General features: G+C 46.5%; 1 protein-coding gene across 4 annotated transcripts in view; it reads left to right on the top strand.

Moving 5' to 3' along the window:
* Nucleotides 1-208: 208 nt before the first annotated feature.
* Nucleotides 209-20,683, top strand: part of XIRP1 (xin actin binding repeat containing 1) — a 31,497-nt gene continuing 11,022 nt past the window's right edge. The window contains exons 1-6 of one of the 4 annotated variants that reach the window (XM_052692323.1): nucleotides 209-413; nucleotides 1,718-1,854; nucleotides 3,388-3,442; nucleotides 4,011-4,421; nucleotides 5,095-5,176; nucleotides 19,646-19,806. In XM_052692323.1, the coding sequence (XP_052548283.1) occupies nucleotides 1,727-1,854; nucleotides 3,388-3,442; nucleotides 4,011-4,421; nucleotides 5,095-5,176; nucleotides 19,646-19,806 (837 nt within the window). In that variant the 5' untranslated portion in view covers nucleotides 209-413; nucleotides 1,718-1,726. Of the gene's footprint in view, nucleotides 414-1,714; nucleotides 1,855-3,387; nucleotides 3,443-4,010; nucleotides 4,422-5,094; nucleotides 5,177-15,785; nucleotides 15,857-19,645; nucleotides 19,807-20,683 lie in introns of those variants that run through there. The other 3 variants (XM_052692322.1, XM_052692324.1, XM_052692325.1) reach the window with 3 other exon arrangements.

Genomic DNA, 20,683 nt, shown 5'->3' with positions numbered 1-20,683 from the left:
ATCATCCATTTAGAAATCCCCAAGTTCATTTCTGCTTGACCTTGGACAAGGATTCCAGCAGATTTACCCCCAGATTAGAACCTAGTTTTGGATATAGACTGTTATTTGTGCCCAAGCTGGGCTCTGAACTTATTTGGTGATTTGATAGGGATGGATGAGACTTTAATAATTGGCAGTATGTTAAGTGGAGCAGGAAGAAGGCTTCATCTCCTCCACTCTTAAGTGCTAGCTCTCCAATTCACACTGGCCCCAATTGCACATCATCTTTTAATATTTAATTGCAGCTTTGCCAAGGGACTTTGCCTCCTGTCTTGCAAAGGAGGGGGATAGGATGGAGTCAGAAGCGTGGTGCTGAAGAGCCCCAAGGAGACTATCAAATGGCAGATCTCGGCTGGAGGAAAGCACTCTAGCATGTAAGTGATTTTACACATAAACTCTCCCAGATAAGAGTAGATGGAATGAATTAATATCAGCAAATATCCTGTAAGCCCTTGGTGACTGGGGGATGCTGTGCTGATTGTGGGAACTGCTCAGGGTGGGCTGAGAAGAGTATTTTCATCTACTGTGCCTACTGTATTAAGGAAAACAGCATTATAAAGGGGAGAATGGGGAGCACTTTCCTGCTAATGGCTTATTCTACCACGATGTGAATCTCTCAGGGGCTCTTCACTGGGATTGTTTAACATTAGCCACAACTGCAAGAACAGGAATGGTTCCCAGACTGTGGGAAAAGGGTGTCTGTGATCTAATAAAACCACTTCTTTTCTAATATTATGTGAAATGAGCTGGACTTATGGACATGGCTTATTTGTGATGGTTGGGGTGGGTTAAAGGTTGGAGGAGGTGGTATCAGAGGTCTTTTGCATCCCTAATGATTTTATGATTCTGTGATTCTGTGGCCACTCAGGGATGAGTGTACAAAAGCTCGAGGCACAGACCGAATTTAAGGCCAGTGCAATAGAAATCATTTATGAAACACATTATACAAGCAACATAGCTTTTAAAGCAAATGCTTTCAAAATCTAAGTACAAGCATCTCATAATCCCATAGTTTGGATGTCTGTGTCAGTAATTAAAGAGCAATTACATATAACTAGTTGGTCCCTAGGGCTCTGTCTAAATTTGGAAAATGAGACCCAGATGACCCAGTGTACTTCCAAGTGTCAGATCAGCCATTGCAAATCCAGTGCCTGGGATTTCTGCTGCGCATTTCTGAAGCCAGGAAAATAAGAACTTTTTTTGACAGAAGAGGGCAAGAGGTTCTTAATTCTCCAGTTACTGCCTGAATTCAGAGCTGGTTCACATCTATGCAACTCTGGGAACATTTAAAAAACCATATGCATTTATGATGCACATGCATAATTTCCATCAAATTATTTTTAAATAAGTTAAAGCAAATCTTTTTCTGATTCCCTCCTCTCCTCTGTCAGAAATATGGACAGGGTGATCAAAGAGAGTAAGAAAATTGGTAGGCAGTAGTGGAAAAGACCCATTCTCTGCATTAGAAGTGATTTGACTTTAAATGTATCTTCCTTAACCCTGTTTTATTATCATGTGATGAGGTTTGAAGATGTTTCAGTGAAGACAATTTTTTCATGGCCAGTTATTGCTGCACTGACCCTTTGAGTGGAGACGGATGCACTGAGTGTTGGCTTGTTTACCACGGGTCTTCACATCCAGCACAATAACCTTTACACTCTTGTTCCACTGCCAGCAGACAGAGAAGATGGAAAAAGCTGAGAAACTGCGATCAGCTCAGTCCTTTCCTTTTCTGTGTCATTCTCCAAGGAGCAGCTCAGAGCACAGAGCAATTCCTCTGAGGAAGTCTGTGTCTGTCTCTGAACTGGTTGCCAGGTGGGTGGCTGATCTGCTATTGCAGGTGACTGTAGGCCTGTGGCTTTTCAGGGTGGGCTCTCCATCCTCCACCTCCCTAACACATAAATCTCACTCAGATAAGGACCTTCCCAAGTACAGCATCCCAGAGCCTCACGTCTCAAGCTAAAGCCGAGTACTCTCCTGCCATAAGAGCTATCACAGACTGGAAGGAGCGGTCCTTGAGAGCAGCACTGCAGAGAAGGACCTGGGGGTCTCGATAGATGGAAAACTTAACAGGAGCCAGCAGTGTGCCCTTGCAGGTCAGAAGGAAAATGGTATCCAGGGCTCCATCAGCAGAGGGGTGGCCAGCAGGGACAGGGAGGTGATTGTCCCCCTCTACTCTGCTCTTGTGAGGCCCCATCTGCAGTACTGTGTCCAGATCTGGAGCCCCCAGTACAAGAAAGACAGGGAGCTGTTGGAGAGGATCCAGAGGAGAGCCACGAAGATGATCAGGGGGCTGGAGCACCTCCCCTGTGAGGACAGGCTGAGGGAACTGGGCTTGTTCAGCCTGAAGAAAAGAAGGCTGCGGGGTGACCTCATTGCAGCCTTCAGTACCTAAAGGGAGCCTACAAACAGGAGGGGAATCAACTCTTTGAAAGGGTTGACAACTGCAGGACAAGGGGAAATGGTTTTAAGTTGAGGGAGGGGAGATTAGGTTGGATGTCAGGGGGAAATTCTTTACAGAGAGAGTGGTGAGGTTCTGGAACAGCTGCCCAGAGAGGTTGTGGATGCCCTGTCCATCCCTGGAGGTGTTCAAGGCCAGGTTGGATGGGGCCCTGGGCAGCCTGGTCTGATATTAAATGGGGAGATTGGTGGCCCTGCCTGCAACAGGGGGTTGGAGATTCCTGATCCTTGAGGTTCCCTTCCAACCCTGGCCATTCTGTGATTCTATTAGCTATTATATATCAGTGATGCATGATTTTAGCTTGGAAACCAAATCCTGTTTTAAAATGCAGATCCACTGAACAAAGTTGCCCAAATACAACAATATTGAGGAATTTGCACTTGACCCCAACAATGGGAATATTACCAGGTGGATAACTGAAGCTTTTAATCTGCATAATCTCTGAGGTGCCACAAGGGAAAACAGCAGGAGATGGAGAGAAGAGCATTGAGGAGAAAAGAGGGGTGTAGGTCTCTCATCCCCTCGTGGTTCCTCTTAATTGCTTCTAACCAAAATGCTCCAGGGAGAGTCACATTTCAACACAAGCCCTTTCAGAGCTGATTTCTTTTGGTTACAACCCATGAATGAGATCAGATCACAGCTCTGCCAAGAATGAGATAAATAAGATTAGCAACAGTACCCACAGTGCATATCCCTCAACATACAAGTGGTAGAGCTGTTGTCAAAACCATCTCTTGAACTCTCCCTTGAGACAGTTTAGTTCCAAATATCCTGAAGATCGATCTGTCTAGCAGAATCTTTGAAGAAAGCTGGAAGTGTACTCCCCACAGTGAGGAAAAGGAAGAAAGTAGTTTCTCCTTCATCATCATCTTTTCTCTGCCCTTCAGGTACCAGAGCATCCTGGACTATGAAAGCAGCATGTCCAAGCAAGAACATCCCAAGGTGAGAGACGCAGGCTCAGATAAAGTAGAACAGAGCATGGTCCTGAGAAAAGTTGATTCTCATGGATCACAGAAAGCTGGCTTGAATCTCATTAAAAAATGGAATTTAAAAAAAAAAAATTAAAAAAAAGGCAGAATCTGAAAAATTTTATTTCCAGGACAGTTTTCTAATAGAAAGGGAGATGGAGATAAGACAATTATCTGGCAGGGAAGACAAACAGTGGTCACATGTTTGCTACTGTAAATCTTTCTTGCATTACCATAGACACATTAGAAGAATGCTCTGGAAACATGAGCATTCTCCTATGCTCCTATGCTTCAGAAGAAAATGGAGTATGCTTAGTTTATGTTTCTGCCCTTTACTTCAGGGAACATAGAGCAGAAAGTGACAGAACACTTTCACTTTCAAACACTTTCAAAAATTAAAGAACACTTTCAGAACAGACAGAACACTTTCAAAAATTAAAAGGTCAACAAATGTGATGGTTGGAGTAGAAGAGCAGGAAGCTGAAAATTCAGTTGATCTACTATTGAAGTACGTTATGAACCTGCCTTGATGTTTGTTTTAGCTCATGGAGAGAAGATATCCAGCACAGAGTAATGTCAATCTAATGGGAAAGAAGCATACCTTATCTCAAAGCCATTCCAGTGATGGTGTCTGGAGCAAATCCATGGAGGATCTTCCTATCCATAAAACCAGTACCACAACAAGGAATCTCAATGGACACCTTACCAACTTGGACACCCCTAAAGCCACTGCACAGAGTAAGAATTTACCTCTTGCTCCACTCAAGACATCATCTCTCCACAGCATTTTGAGGAATAGAGAGGCTGACACCAGGATCATGACGACAATCCAACCCCTCAGCAGGAACACCAAACTCCATAAAGAGCCTTCCTTCTCTTCATCTCTTCAGAGCATACAGAAGAAAGCACAATGGAGTCCTACCATCATTACATGGAAGGATTCTGCAGCAAAGGTTTGTAGGTGTTCTTCTTTAAGAGCTCCTCTGAAATTTATTTTCTTTGGGTGACTAGAGTCATCCTTGTGAGTGGTTGGGCTTCATGGTTGTGGTGCATCATCCACTGACAGCTGGCAGAACCAGCAAGAGATTCCCAAACACATCTTCCTTAAGAAGGAATATGGAATGCTGATTTTGTATAAGAACCTGGCTGAAATGGTCAGGTCCATCCCACCATAATATATCACGCCAGGGATTACTGCTCCACAAGAGTCACTGGTCTCTTCCCTGTGGGTATAGCAAAGGGCAACACCAATCATTACTGGGCTTGAGAGCCCCATGTTGTGGAGATGAGTAAAGGAAACAGGTGAATAAACTTGATCTCCAAGGGAAAGCAACAGTGTCTTCAAAAATGAGGTTGGGTGGAGAAAACACTAATTCTTAGCTCTGGAAGCAGAGGGAGGCTTTGTCCAAAGAATGGAGAACAGTGCTTGAAGGCAGCAGAGCAAGGACAAACCTGGCTAAGGCCTACAAGAAGAAACCCCATCCATACACATGGATGCAGTGTCTGGCCCACTTTTACCTCTGGACAGCCTCTGGTGCACTCACTTCCCGTGCACTGTGGCTTTGAGCAGTACCTCTCCTTTGCTGATGAGAACTTACCTCTTTACTCACTGTTGCTCCTACACAGGAAGGAAGGATCTCCCATGACAGACAGACAATCATCTCCTCAGTGACAGATACAGCCAATGACTCAGCCACGGGCAGAAGTGGTGAGTTGGATTTATTTCAGTTACCCGTCGTCATCGCTACTCTACTCCCAGCTGTAACTGGAAAGGGAACAACTTGGTCCTTGTGCTGAGTTGTATTTCCCACCCGATCCAGTAGGCGCTGCCAGAACTGGGCATGCAGGAGTACAGACAAGGACAGGGAGCATGGTGCAGAGGGCAGATGGCCCCACAAGTGCAGCTGTACCCCTTCCAGCCCCGAATGGTCCTATTGCACAGAGCTGGCACATCCCAGCTAGCTGGAACGTGTGCCAGAGATGAGTCCACAGAGCCATCCTGACTCCAAGCATTTTAAAATAGCTGGGATTAAACACTGGGGCAGAATTACATCCGTGTTTAGTTTGGAATGAGTAATACCTGCCTGCACCTCAGCCTCAAGGAAATGAAAAGAGAGGGGTCCCTTTGTACCCAAGTAAGGAGCCTAGGTCCTGGAAGCAGTGGTGTCATCTTTGGCCAGAGATAGGCTACATAAGTGATCCCTAATTCTGTGGTATCGTCAGGTCTATGACAGGTCGGGGATATTTCAAGGCAAGAGGTATCAGTGAAGAGAGAGAGCTGCCAAATAAGCTGCCAGGAAGGTTCTCCAGGTTTTGTCTGTAGTGCTGCCTTGCAGTGTGTAATAGTTGGATTTGAGAGGAGCAGTCAGAACCCTGACTGCTTCGGACCTGGATCAGGAAACCAGGGACCCTATCTCCCATCTGCTAGGGTCTATTCTCTTTCCTTTGCACTTTTTCTTTCACAAAAGAGGAAAAGTAAATCATGTACTGCCTGGATATCAGACACTGTATTTAATAACCCAGCTGCATGGGAAAGCAAGTCTCTGATATGAGCACACAGACTAACGAAGGAGCTGAACTTTCCACAATGTTCCCAGGATAATTTTTTAATATCAAAACATGTGAAGTCACCACGCTATCCTGATAAATACAATCACAGAATTAGCTGCAGTGTGCCTTTTACAGCGTGAGGAACATCTCTTGTTCTGGTTGGTGCACGATGATTCATGGTTTATCTTAGAGACTGACACCACTCTCCAGCCTCTGACTCAGAGCCCCACAATAGCAAAGACTTCATGTCCTCTTGGCCACTGCTTCTTTGGAAAGTGTTGGCATAGGATCCTTCTGAGAAGCACTTGCGGCCAGGAAAGGAGCTGGGAATATGAGAACTACCTCTGATGTAGGCACTGGATTTGCTCAGAGACAGAACTTTGGTTCAGAGATAGTTGTAATGCTACCTAGCTACATACCAGCTACGAACCAGCTATCCCATATCTCTCCTGGGATGACTTGTCCATGACTTAGCTACTTCCACGGTGGGAAAGATCAACGTTCCACATGTGCCAGTAGGAACTTCCTTATTGTCACCCATGGACAGCCTCACAGCCATTTTCTTGGGACTGAGGAATGGGAACCTGGCTGATGACCTGAGATGAGGAAGGCAGAGTGTCCAATGACTCAGAGTCACACAGTGTTTATAAGGTTAAGAAAAGAGCAAATCTGTGGGGTTTAGGACATTGTGGTATGGTGAGCAGCAGCTTGGTGGTGTTCAGGACAGCTCTGCTGTCTGGCATTTGGCTTATCAGCAAACTCATGTGCCTGCAGCACTTCCAAGATGAGTAATTACACATGAAGTCAAAGCACAGTTGCTGTACTTCTTCACAAATGCAGTTTAGTCACCTCTGAGACACTATGGGAGTCCTGAACATTGTTCAAAGAGCAAAGCTGCCTGTATCCCTTAGGAAAGCCCATTCCCAGCAGCTAAGCCAGCTGGGCTTCTTCCCCAGCCACACTAATGCTATCAGATGATCTGGAGAAAGCTGCCACGAAGGCTATCACCAAGATGCCAGTTAAAGAGGTCCAAAAGGCTGTAGTTAGCAGTAGTGAGATTAAACTGAGGAATGATCAGCAGAGTATGTTGGGCTGCAAGGCTTGTTTGCAGGGACAGCGGTGTGCCTGACCCTCGTAGCACTCACACAGTCTCCTGCAAGGCGGTGTGGTGTCATCTAGTGACAAGAAGACTGTTCCCCTTCGGTTCCAAATGTCTCTAGAAGATCACTTTGCACAGAGCCTGCCAGACACTGTGTCCTCCGGGGGCTGTCATCTTTGCCTCCACGAACTGGGGTCCTGCAGCCAACAGCTCCTATCTGAAGGATGCCAGACAGCGCGTGGGCTTGGAGGATCTGAAAGTATGGGGGGAGAAATGCTGACTTAAGATAAAAAGTTCTGTTTGCTTTAGGGATGGCTCTGAGTTCAAGGCAGCTCTAGCCTTTGCCACGATACAGATTCCTGCAGCCCAAATAATCCCTAAAAGCTCAGTCCCCTTTCACCAGCTGCTTTGCATGAGTAGGACAAGAGGGGACTGAGCGTCAGTGTTCCTGCAAGCTGACAATCTGTCCAGCTTCAAGCACTTTCCAACTAAGTCAGAAAGTAAACTCGTGTTGAAGTGTGAGCGATCACCTCTCACTGCTGGCACAGCTCCAGCTACAACAGCAATCAAAACAGATAAAAGAATTCTCTATAACTGGCTTTTCTGCTAACCACAACCCATGTGCTTACATAACAGAGACCTCTTACCTGATCTAATCTGTAGCCTTTTCACTGCTGCACTACTGCTGTGCTCTTATCTCGGCTCCCAGAAGAGTCAGCCCCAGTTAGAGTGAGGGCTGCCCCCTGCTCCAAAGCCCCACATCCCCTGCTGCTGAGCCTTGCATGTTCCCACGCTCTCAGAAAGGCCCCGTGCCCCTTGGATTTTATTTATTTATTTTTTTTCCCAGGACTTTTCCTGCTTTCCAAACAGGAGAAGAAAAGCACTTCCCTGGCTCATGTGTGTGCACCCACAGAGACAATAATGGGGAGCACTGGGTCTACCACCTCAGGATGGACAGGCAGACATTGAAAGCACGAGCAGCTGTCTCTGTGTGTTCACAGGCTATCAACATACACGTTGTATGTGGCAGCTAGATGAAGAGACAGGCAAATATATGCTGTACGTACATGCTCTGCACTTCTGTCAGGTTCACAATGAGCATGAGACACATACAGGTGTGTACAGTGGTGGCTGCACTGATCTGCTCTGCCCTTCACCTCCTGCTTTCACATCCCTCCACCCCCACAAAATAAATAAGCCTTGCTCTTCCATGCACTCTGTCCCCTGCCTGCTGCTGTTTATGCTGACACCTCTGCCACATGCTTCATGCTACTGGCTGTGCGTGGCAGCCCCAGCTGTCTCCACACTCACAGCCTAGTTGGTGATCAAGGACCTGCTACCTTCCTGATAATGTCCCCTGTTTTCTGGATCAATCACTTGGGTCTCCACCACTTTAACTGCTCAGCATTGCCTCCCTCACCTGCTATGTGATGTTCCCTACTCAGAGTGCAGCAGTAACATGTGGCTGTTGTTTTTTGCACCCCCTCACCCCCCCACAGATAGTCAAGTTTCATACCGATTGAGTTCTTTTCTCTGATCCTCATTTATTAAAGGAAGCTGCAAAGAAAATGGATGCTATTTTAGAGAGAAGGGTGGTGTTCACAGATACGAGGCTTCACAGACACGAGGCTTAACAGAAACAGCAGAGGACTGGTAATTTCCAGTCTTGCTGTAAGTTTAGGGTTTGGGCTATGGCAGGGAGGACCGGGGTCCATGCAGGAGCCTCTGTGAAAGCCATTGGTCATATGGAGCTGGACATGATGTGTTCTGGTATGATATAATGTGATGTGATGTTGGTGGGCAAATCTCTTCCCCTATCTCCCTGCAGCCTGGCTGCCTTATAGCATTCTGCCCATGTACCTGTAGACATACACTGGAAGCAAAGGGGCAAGAGCCCTCCTAACACTCCTGTAAACCTCCTGTAAGTTGTTGAGAGGGAGGGAACCAAAAGAACAGAGACTCTCAAATTGGAAAATTGTTACTGGAGATCTGCTTGACAAATCAGAGCAAAGTGCATGGAGACCAAGGTCGTGCTCTACCAACTCAGCACAGCACTGCTGAGATCATAGAATCATAGAATCATTAGGCTTGGAATAATTGCTAAGATCATCTAGTCCAATCATCTACCTATCACCACCATACTGTTAAACCATGTCACTCAGTGCAACATCTACCCTTGATGTTATGTTCATGTGGCTGAAAGATGGGAGCATCACTGCAGTACAAGCACACTACAGAGAGGCATAAAGAGCTTAGAGAAGTGTCCCCACCTTCTGATCATGTCGGAACTTGGGAAAGCTAAGCCTGTTTTGATGCAGGCAGTTAAAACTCTTATGATATTTGCCCCTACAGTGCCTGGCTCAGCACAGTTTCACCTCTGCAGCTCTCTGCCCAGTCAGTGCATTCTTGTGTGGTCTGGCATTGGGTGTGTGGGGCATGTGCACGGCCTGGGACCACTGCTCTGGGGAGCCTGTTCCTCTGGGCCAAACAAACCATGGGACCTCAGGCACTCCTCACACATCTTGCTTTCTCAACTCTTTGCCAACTTCATAGCCCTCATTTGGACCCCCAAACGCTGCCCAGAGCAGCTCCCAGCAGTGCTGCACTGCCCACCAAGGAAGGATCTGGGAGAAGGGAATGTATCATCCTCCTTTGCATACATGCTTCCTCTCACTTCCCTTTTCCTAAAATATTTTCTTTTCTTTCTCAACACTAGAATACTTGAGCCAAAGAAGAAATGAGGAACTAGAAAATGTAATACCTGTTGCCTTCTCTTAAAACTCTGGCGGTGGTCCAAAGCAAAGGGGGTCAGGCAGTACAGATCACAGCCTGAGGACATGGCAATGAATCAGGGAAATGCCTCTTCCCCATGGCACTGCAGTTTGGAAGCATCCCTTGTCCCATACTGGATTACACCAGGGGTATTTTGAATGAACAAGTTCTGAAAATAAGCCAGGCCCCCAGACTTCCCCACCTCCCCAACTCATGATTGACTCAGCCGGGTGGAAGAGCAGCTTCACCTCCCCTAAAAATAGACCAAGTGGTTCATCCTCTCAACATAGCCCAGTGCTCAGTGATAAAATCAGCTGCCAGAGACCACTGGGAGGCAGTGAATAGGACCGAGGTGTGGGGACTGGAGCAGGGCTCCTCTGGGATTCTATAAGGGCTGCCTGGTGGTGAGTTTCACAGAGGTTTTCCACTGGGACTGTCTACAGCTTGACACAGCTACTGGGACTACTGAGACCTTCCTGTAAGTAATTCTGGGGTAGATTTGAGAAGGGTGAGGTGTTGCGTGAATATGGAGCTTGGGTTGATGCTGAAAATGAAAATCCTGAGCAAATGATGATGCTCAGGATGTTGTGCTGTGGAAGGGCTGGCAGCAGATACGAGATTTTGTTGGCCCAGAGCTCAGTAAATCCCACCATCTGCATCACTAGCAGTGGCTTCAGTTTGGTTCTGCATTACTGTCATGGGTGCTTGGGCATGTTTGAAGTGGAAGCAGAGCATTGTATGTGCTTTTCCCTTTTCCCTAAACATGGAAGTTCCTAGTTTTGAGGCTTAAACTCATGCATCTACTTGCTACTCTCCACTCTCAATGTCTACAACCTGCCCCCAAAATGCTGTGAGGTACTGGGACTCCATCAGCACGAGAGAGGATACGTACAGGATTCTGATTAATCTGTTAGGCACTGTAGGGTTGGTTAGAACATATTCCAGGTCAGAATCATGTTCGTAACTAGTTTCAGTAGAGTAGGCAGCAAATGTGGACCTCAGAGGAAAATGAGCTTCTCTTAAGCTTACATCCCTGGGGAATAGGAGGTAGAGAAGGATTTGTTCAGGAGGAAATTTCTCTCCCCCTCTCCTCTGCTCTCAGCTCCAGGTAGCATTGAGGAATGTGTTTGTGACCCTGGCCCAAACAAAGGGCTTCAGGAGGGGGTCTGATGGATTAAGAGCATTAATATGGCTGTACCAGGCTTATTTGCTCTCAGGCGTGGAAAATGACTCCTATACTTCTTGGTAAGATAGAACTTGTGTGTACCCCTGAGTCTCATACCTGATAATTCATTTGCTAGAGCTATTCAGCTACTGAATGTCTGTGTAGCCAGAGGGAAAAGACTCCACATCCATGTTTCAGTGCTCAGTCATTGTGTGAAGGGACTGAACCCCACAGCCTAAGTTAAATGCAATGTTGTTCTACACGTGCTTTTGGCTATGGTTAGTATTTCCTTCTGGGGCACACGTTCTGCTGATTGCTGCCAGAACAGAAATTCCATAGCTTCCTCTACTTCCTTCCAACTCCTCAGTTTTCACCCAAATCTTCAATGGAAAATATTCAAAGTAGCTTCAGGACTTTACCAGAAAGAAAAAAAAAGGTTGGAGTAAGAGAGATAGGGTTGTGTCTTGGATACAGACATCACTTGATGGGAAGAGACAAAATATGAGAACCTGTTTTCTTGTCCAGGCAAAGAACTAGGTAATCCCACTCATGGCAACAAAGGGATCCAGCATGGGTGGAAAACTGTAGAAATTTCCCTTGAAGACTGTGTTCAGTCTTTGAATAGATGCAGTATTTTGTAGGATACACAAGCCTCTTTTCTGGGGTAAATCAGGCAAGAATGCCACAACTGTACTGGTGGGGAGAATGGAAATCCTTCTTTACCACCAGCAAAAAGCCCAGGTCTGGGTCTAAACACAGCAGCAGGAAGCCTTGTATTCAGTACTGTACAACCTGATCTTTCACTCTTTTGAAACCAAGTCTTTCCTCCCACTACTCTCACTGGCAGCTTGCCTCATTCAGAAACAAATGGAAATGCTAGGGAAACTCAATATCGAGAAGCGGGCTAGGATATTCTCTTTAAAGGATACTGGTGGAGATTTTTTTTTATTATTTCTCTTATTTTTTTTGCCATGACAGTTTCTTCCAAAACTGTATTCAGATTTCTTGGCTGTCAGTGATGAAGAGTTGACAGCAGCTCAGAAACTCCACGACAAGAATAGAATGCAGAGGCAGGCTCATGCTGCACAGCATCCCTGCAATGCCGCCACAGCAACTCCATGGCATGGCCAAAAAAAACACTTATGGATGCATGCCACAGCCCCAGTCCCAAAGGGACATGTGGGCAGTGATGCTTATGGCAGACATTCCCAAGGTATCACTTTGTAGTGGCTGGAAAGGGCTTCCCTTAAAAGGGCTGGAATTTGTGGCATGCCAAGAAGCCCTCTCCCCAGGCATGGGTTATTTTGGTGGGTAGCTCTGCTTTGCTTTCCTAGGGGATGTTTTGGGGGGAGGAAGCCACTGTCGCACATTGTCATCCTGCAAGGATGTCTGCAGGGGAAGAGATGCTGCTTCATGGGATGTAAAGCATTAGGGAGGCAGAGGGATTAGTGCAGGAAACAGTCCTGGTGTGGATAGGATGGGTGAACACTAAGAGGGGAACGGAAGAAGCTCTTCCTTTATAGCAAGTGGTGGTTGTTATCACCATCTCATGGAATCTTAGAACCATCAAGGTTGGAAAAGATCTCTAAGATTATTGTTGTCCAACCATCAACCCATAGCATCTTAGAATCGTTAAGATTGGGAAAGACTGCTAAAAACATTGAGTCCAACCATCAACCTATAGAATCACAGAATCATTAAGGCTGGAAAAGACCACTAAGATCATCTCATCCGACCATCACCCCACGCCTGTGACCACTCTAGACCATGTCACTCAGTGTGACACCTGCTCTTTTCTTGAACACTTAAAGTGATGGTAATTCTGCCACCTTCCTGGGCAGCCCGTGCCAATACCTGACCAAACACCCCAAAAGAGTGGGGGAGCTGAGCCTGGTGAGTTTTAAGGCAAGAGACAACAAGCTCCCAGCAGCTGGCCCACTGGGCAAGGCCGTGTCCCCATGCAGCAATACAACCCGCAGCTGTCTCTGGGTGAAGTTTCTTGGAGTCTTACAGTGCCAGGAATAGCAACCTGTACATTCCTGGATTTTTTGCAAGGGCCAGAAATAGCCCCGAGCTGCCTTGGGCAGACACTCAGCTCCGCCTGAAGCTAAATTTTCCTGGGAGCTGTTTAGATTACCTGAGGGTTGTGAAGTGCTTCTTGCAAAGGGAATTCCAGCTAACACAGAAGAGCCACAAACGTCTGTAGAAATGTTTAAAATCAGGGACCTTTGAGGCAGTAGTTGTTTTTTTTCCCCCCACCTCCCACTTGCAATCACAGATTTATACACGTGTACCATGTGCATTGTTTGGTTATAACTTAGTAAATTATTCCTAAAGTAAGAAATTCTCTTTTGAATCTTATTTTATCTTCAGCAAAGCTACTCTGTAGTTACATTTGCTCTAGTTAAAAAGAAGGAATGCATTATAGCTTTTGATGGGCTTGTTTAGCTTAGAGAAGAGAAGGCTCTGGGGTGACCTCATTGTGGCCTTCCAATAATTGAAGGGAGCGTATAAAAAGGAGGGAGAACAGGAGGGTGGATAGCAATAGGACAAGAGGGAATGGTTTTAAACTGAGACAGGGGAGGTTTAGGTTAGATATTAGGAGGAAATTCTTCACACTGAGTGTGGTGAGGCACTGGAACAGGTTGCCCAAGCAGGTTGTGGATGCGCCATCCCTGCAGGCATTCAAGGCCAGGCTGGATGTGGCTCTGGGCAGCCTGGTCTGCTGGTTGGTGACTCTGCACACAGCAGGGGATTGGAACTTGAAGACCATTGTGGTCTTTTTCAACCCAGGCCATTCTATGTATGTGCATTAGTCATTGTATTTATTAACTACACCAAACATGTCCCCCACCTCCAGATCAGGGATCTGTTTCACTATATGCTGTACCCACCTATTTTAAAGGAAAAAGTCAACTTGTGAAAGTTTGGTATCAGGACAAAAAGTGTTATGAATTCATACAATTTTTGTTAGTTATCTAAACAAGATCAGAGACGTTCTTACCTCTGGTGAGCAAGGGAAAAATTTCACTTCTAAAAGTCGATTGCTAGAACACATGCAGTTATAATATAAACAGGTGACCTGGACGAAAACAACCAAAAATCAGATGACTTTAACAAACAAACAAACAAACAAACAAACGTGTTCACAATTACTGCTCTTTCACATAATGAGCCAATTCATAGTAAAACAAAAAGGCTTGAATTTGGAATCCTCGCCGTCCTTTGTAGAACTGAAAATGAGAGAAAACACTGTGGTTTGCAAACAGAGCAAAGCATGATCCGGGAGCCGGGGAGCAGACATGAGGGTAAACATAATGCTTCAGAGCATCACCAGTCCTCGTTTTTTCTGGAGGCTGCCTAAAATCCCATTAATGCTGCGCACTGCAGCTCTGTCCCATGATTTTTTACTTTTCTTTTGGAAAAAGACACGCATGGCATTTTGGCACCTGCTAAAGCCTCATAGCATGTTATAAATCCAATGAGAAATGGCAATAAGTGCCCTTCCCTTCCCAAACCCTTGGCCTCCCAACATCCCCACAGCACCTGGAGCCACTCACCCATTGGCAGCCTCAAGCTGGGGCAGGGAGGCTACTCTGTTCCCATCGGTGTGCATCTCCTCCAGCTCAGCATCCCCAGGACCAGGGCCACCAATTCACAGGCTGGGGGCAGAGATATAAACCCCTCTCTGCTGACTGAGCACCACCAATGGGCTGCTGGGCTCCTGGATTAAGCAGCAGCACTGGTTTCTCAGACAGCTTTTATGGGTGCTCACCCAACTGTGCAAATTACCTCACCGGGATTTAAGAGGTTCTTTTGTTAAAGAGTAGATTCTCTGAGAGGCAAAGATAGGAAGACAGTGGGGTGGGTGTGATTTGGCACCTGCAGTTCCCACATGTAGGGATAGAGGTGCTTAGGAATGGGCTTCCAGATCCAGGAGAGGATAGGGAGCTGCTGAGGTCTCACCAACGTGAGCACATCCAGCACACAGAGGACCTCTTGGTAATGACCATCCTGCTGAGGGGTCCTTAGCAGCAAATGTCATTACCAGCAGACAGTCCATCCCAGGGAACAAGGAAGAGATAAAACAGTCCCAAATTTGCAGTCTACTCAGAGTGCCACAAACCCAGGAGCATTTCCATGTTGGTTCACCTCCGTTCTCCTGGAAAATGGAGTCCCTGCTACAGTGTAAGGAACCATTGTTTTCCTGCCCTGCTTTCACAGCACTCAGAAGCTCTGGGACACGGGTCCCTTCACTGCCACTAACCTCTAAGAGTTGGATCCTGCACCATGGGCTGTACTGCATCTCATGGTGACCAGGTAGAGGCATGGCAGGGGCATGCAGACCATACCATGTCCAAGGGCATACAGCATGCCAAGTCCGTAGAGCATAACTGACACAAAGCTAGTTGGCAGAGCAATGACGATGGGCAAGCAAACAAGGGGCCAGGACTGTATCACGACTCATACCACCAGCCTTTCCCTCTGCCTCCAGCTCCTGCAAGCTCCCTGCAAGTTGAGCTGAGCTCAGGTCCTGTTACACAACCCCATGGGATGTCAGGAGTGGGCCTGCATGGGGTGCACCCGCCTACACAAAGGGCTTTGCTTAGCAGCTGTGTTTGCTCAGGACGGCTGATTTTGGGAGCAAAGCCGATGACATGTGGTTGGCCAGGCAGCCCAGGGGATCAGTGCTGAGTTTGCAGCTTCCTTGTTTAATAGGTGACTTAGGCACTCAGTAGCTCACTGGGGTTGGAGGTGGGAGCCGGGCTACAGAGAGTGCCAGCCGTGGCAGACACAAACAGGTGGGTAGCATGCTTTTTTCTATAGGATAAAGCAGTTTAAATGCAAAGCAGAGTGAGCAGAGCTGCTGTGTTAACAGACGAATGGGGTTTTCTCAGGGGAAGGAGGGATGAAGCACTTTGTTAAAGGTTTGTTTTCCGCTTGCTGGGAGTTGGCTGTCAGATTTAACAGCAACATTTTGAAACAAATAGAGGTGCAATATTATCTTCTTCAGGAGACAGAGCTGTTGGTGACTTATGGGCAATAACCAAAGAGGAAGTGATTGAATATTTAGATTAATTTGTGAATCTTTTCCCCCATTCTCTTTCCTTTCCCTTTCTCCCTCTTGTGTCTAGGAAGGTCAGGGAGAAAAAGTGGAGATGAGGAATGGTTTTTCCCCATTGCAGGGCTGAATATCTCTGATCCCTACTGTTTAGGGCTGAATATCTCTGAACACCAGCCTGCTGCCAGGAGGGTCAGACAAGAGCCTCCTCTACACCTTTAGCTGCGAGGAGCTCTTTTTCTCCCCAGAAACCACCTCCGTCCTGCCCTGCTCACCTTGGGCACAGCTGATGGACTAGAGGGAATATTCAAGGTGCTAGCAGAGCCCTTTTGTCCAACAGAACAGAAACATAGAACCCAACACAGGTCTCATACTGAGTCTCCATGCCCTCAGTCTCCCACACAACAATTCAGACAGTGTCACCCTTACCCTGTTTTCACCACATCCTTTAGCATCCTTTGCTGGGAAGCTCTTGAGATGACAGCCTGACTCTCTTGTTAGTGGGATTAAGTGTTGTTCTTCCTCTGCTATCTATAATTAGCACTTTGGAGGGTGGCAGCAGCCTGTTTCATCGGGCAGAGCCTCCTGGAGCAGCGCAGCTAATTATATCCATCATTAAAACAGAAGTCCTGTGGCTTTTCATCCATCTGAGCCAAAGGATGAAGGAAGAAACAGATCTGAAGCAGTTTTCCACTATGTGGTCAGAGAGCTGCATCCAGCTCCATCACCTGCTGGCAGGCTGGAGGCACATTGCTGTGCTTTGGGCAGCATCTCCACCCCCCCCTCCCCCAAAGGGGCCAACACAAATAACATCAGGTCACCATAACCCTCACAGATCACCTTGCAGAACGTTAACAGCCCAGATCTAGGATATGGAGTAGCTTTTGCTAAGTTCTCAGCACTAAAGTGGTCAAGTATAGGGTCCCAGCCTTGCTGTGAAGAGCTCCCAATTCCTATAGGGAGCCTTTCAGAGCTTTTTCACTGTGACCACGGCTTTGCTGAGGGCTTATGCTCATTTTCCCAATCAGAAAGGCTACAAAACTATGCTTGGTTTTCTTTCTGCTTTGAAGCTAGGAAGGCTGTCTCTCACAGCTCTCCCCATTGCTCTTACTGAGAAGCTTTGCCAAACCTTATCACCTTGCAAGGGAGAAAGCTTCTGGTTTCCCAGTGGATTGGATTCTTTTTGCCTTCAGTAGGAAATTCAGAACTGTAGGAGAAAATAGATTCTCCAACATGATTTTTCAAAACCCTATTCATGGCAGCTAATCGCCCCATCCCTGGAGACATTCAAGGTCAGATTGGATGGGGCTCTGAGCACCCTGATCTAGCTGTAGGCATCCCTGTTAATTGCAAAGGAGTTGGAACTCAAAGGTGCCTTCTAACTCAAATGATTCTATGATTCTAATCTCTAATCCAGCACACTTTTCAGTGCTATTCTCATAGGGCATGGGCATGGCCATGGCAAGGAAAGACCATGGAATCCCAGGTACCTTTGCTCGCTATTGCTTCATTTTTGCTCTTCACAGAGGGAAATGTGTGCCTCAAATCTCCTAGTGAAGGGGGAAGTCTTCTACAGCAGGTGGAAGGGCAGGTGTTAGAGGTATCAGCACCAGCTTCTCTAAAAGTGGGTGTCACAGTAATGCCTTGACCCTCTCCTTCCCCTTTTCAAAGTGCTGAACATCTTGAAAAGTCACAGACTCAGTTAAATGCTTGACCAGAGTAGAGAAAAACTGACATAATCAGACACTAATTCATTTTACAGCCTCACTGCCTATCTGAGGATGCACCAGATTGGGACCAGCTGTGCCACTGTCTCCACTGGCTATAGCTGAATAATTCATTTTGGTTCAGAGTCTGACCCACCAACAATAGAAATTAGGGAAAGAAGTCCCATATTGACACTGTGACTTAGTTAGAAAGAAAAGAAATATGTTAAGGAAATCTCTTCTGTTTCCTCTCCTCATGCCACTGTGCCCTTTTGGCAGAACTGAGCACCTACATCTGCACTGCTTCCAGCTGCTTCCACATAGATCCAGCTTCAGCTTTGCATCAAAATGCCTTGGCATCTGCAGGAGCAGCTGGAACCAAGGACAGAAGAGACACCTGCAGGTGTCAGCATCTCAGTGGAGTCCTTCCGCTCTTATCTCAGTGTTTGTTCAGTGCTAAGGACTGACATGTCTGACCCATAGGAATTAGTGTCTCTTTTAAAGCACCAGCTCCCAGGATCCTGTTAGTGCACGATGTTATGTGTTGTCACCTCAAAATGAAGGCAAAGCAAATGTCCTTCAGTATTTCAGAGAAAAGCTGGAAACTATGAACTCAAAATCTGGAAAACAAAGAAAGAAGTCATTAAGTCGGTTATTTACAAAATCTCATGATTTGAGGACTGAGATTTGAGAGCAAAGAATGCCAGAATTGCTGCAGTGTTTTCAATGTGCACATATTAACAAGTACATCAGCCTTTCCATGGCTGTGAAAAAGCTGGATTTGTGGAGAGAGAGCCCATTGTTCAAACAGAAAGCATTGCAAATACCACACTAAATCCAAATGTATCAGTGCAAGCCTGCAAATAAAGGGAGAACCTTCTGGTGTTTTTGCAGTGGTAACAGAGAAATGAAGCCCCTACTAGCCCAGAGGACTGAGGTGCAGCATATATGTACAGAGGGGAAACTCCTGCTGTTTAGGGGATGAAGGCCATGGGAGGGAGTGCACTGGGTGGACTTGGGCTGAGTATCACCCAAGTGCGTGTGAGCACAGCAGCAAGTGGTCCCCCTGCATACCTCTCAGGTTGTCTGCCTGATAGATCACCTCTTCCCAAAATAGTCAATTCCTCCATGAACCAGATAGAGACATCCCCAGCTGGAGTCATCTCCATGGTAGGCATCTGAACAAAAGTAGGGGGAATGCCAGATATCTTGGATATGTCAGGAATGTCATGCTGGGCTCTAGTGGCGCTCTATGGGAGCTAGCTCAGATCATCACCACTCTAAAATAAGAGATCGTTCCATGCTGTGGCCATGGGCAAATCTTATAGTCTCATCATCTCTTGGTTTCCTGAAAGGAGAAGGGGTGAAGATGAATGGGTATAGCTGCCTGCGAGGCATGCTGATGGGAGAGTGAAGTGGTTAAGGAGAAAAAAAGTAGAAGTTGATTCAAGTGTAACACCTGTAGTTTTTTCACATCCTTCACATCACTTCTGTCTTGGTCATGGCCTTGGCTGGGGATGCAGGGATGGGTGCAGGATTTGTGCCAGGGGAGCTCCACGGTAGGATAATGGCACCAGGTGTGTGCTTGGTGGGTTGCTCTCAAGTCTCACCATCCATTTCAGCCATCCATTTCAGAGGAGGGCAGATGTCCACATTTTCTCCCTAAACCTAAAGGTATGACGTTAAAATCAGGAAGAGAGGTCCCCACCTTGCTGGAAGAAGGGGTGCACAGAAAGCAGAGCCCACTTAGAAATGTCCTGCCTCTCACCATGCCATCACCACTGTTTCACATAGCTCACTATGCCTACCTGTCTCTGTTTCAGATGAGAGGACACGGTCATTTTTAGACATATCAGACAGCACAAGGCGCTTACTTCAACAAGGACGAGGGAGGTCCTCTTCTCTGTCTGTCAAGGAGCTGTCAGCTCGTTATCTCTCGCAGGCAGCTGCTGCTGCTGCTTCTCAAGGCAGCACCACATCACCGGTAAGAACCATGGCATCCAAATGGTGTCCCATCCCTTCCAGAGGCTCCAGAGGATGTTCATGATGCTGGAGGAACGCAGCATTTCTTTTCCAGGAATGACCATAACATAGAATATGCCATCTAAATGTCATATTAATGTACCATATACAAATATCACGTTATCGCGCTGATACTAATTGCATTGCTGATATGCACGTGATATTCATGCTGCATGTACACACACATTATATCCGATAGCTCCTGCATACAGTGTATTCATGAATAAGATATCTAATATCTGCGTGTATAAGCACAATTACATCTATTCAGGAAATATTCAGCACATAGCAACATGTACATCCCTCTGCTATACTCATTCTAACATACATAAGTGGGTCCCAGATTCACCCCATGTAGTAGAAAAAGGAAACATCACCAGGGGATTTAATCAGTGATTTAATCATCCAGACTTGGCTGATCAGTGGGTCATAGGATAATTCTTGTTGTACATATTATGAGGTATTAAGCTATATTTTTCTCTCCTGCCTGGCTCTGTTGGTCATCCAGGGGTAATAGGAGCTGCATTTTCTCTCCTGGACTTCTGCAGGTTCATTCATGCTCCCTTCCACTCCCAGCCATTTGCAGGGTCCTTGACTGGAAATGTAGTCTCTTGAACAAGTGTAAGGGCTCTGAACTGGAAGAGCCCAGACTGAAGCACTCCCACCTGAAAATAATTAAGCATAGACCATCAGTGGGGAATTACAACTGCAATGAAGCAGGTTCAGACTTCTTTAAAGGCTGTTCCATGACCTGCGCCCACAATGGACGAGGTTTGCGCAGGAACCATGCATCCTGTCCAGCAGCAAGACATGATGGGCCATACAGCTTGATAAGAAAT

This window comes from Tympanuchus pallidicinctus, unplaced genomic scaffold (genome assembly GCF_026119805.1).
Source record: "Tympanuchus pallidicinctus isolate F22 unplaced genomic scaffold, pur_lepc_1.0 scaffold3, whole genome shotgun sequence".
NCBI classification, from domain to species: domain Eukaryota; kingdom Metazoa; phylum Chordata; class Aves; order Galliformes; family Phasianidae; genus Tympanuchus; species Tympanuchus pallidicinctus.
Note: the sequence above shows the minus strand (reverse complement) of the source record. Positions and strands in the feature narration are given on the sequence as shown.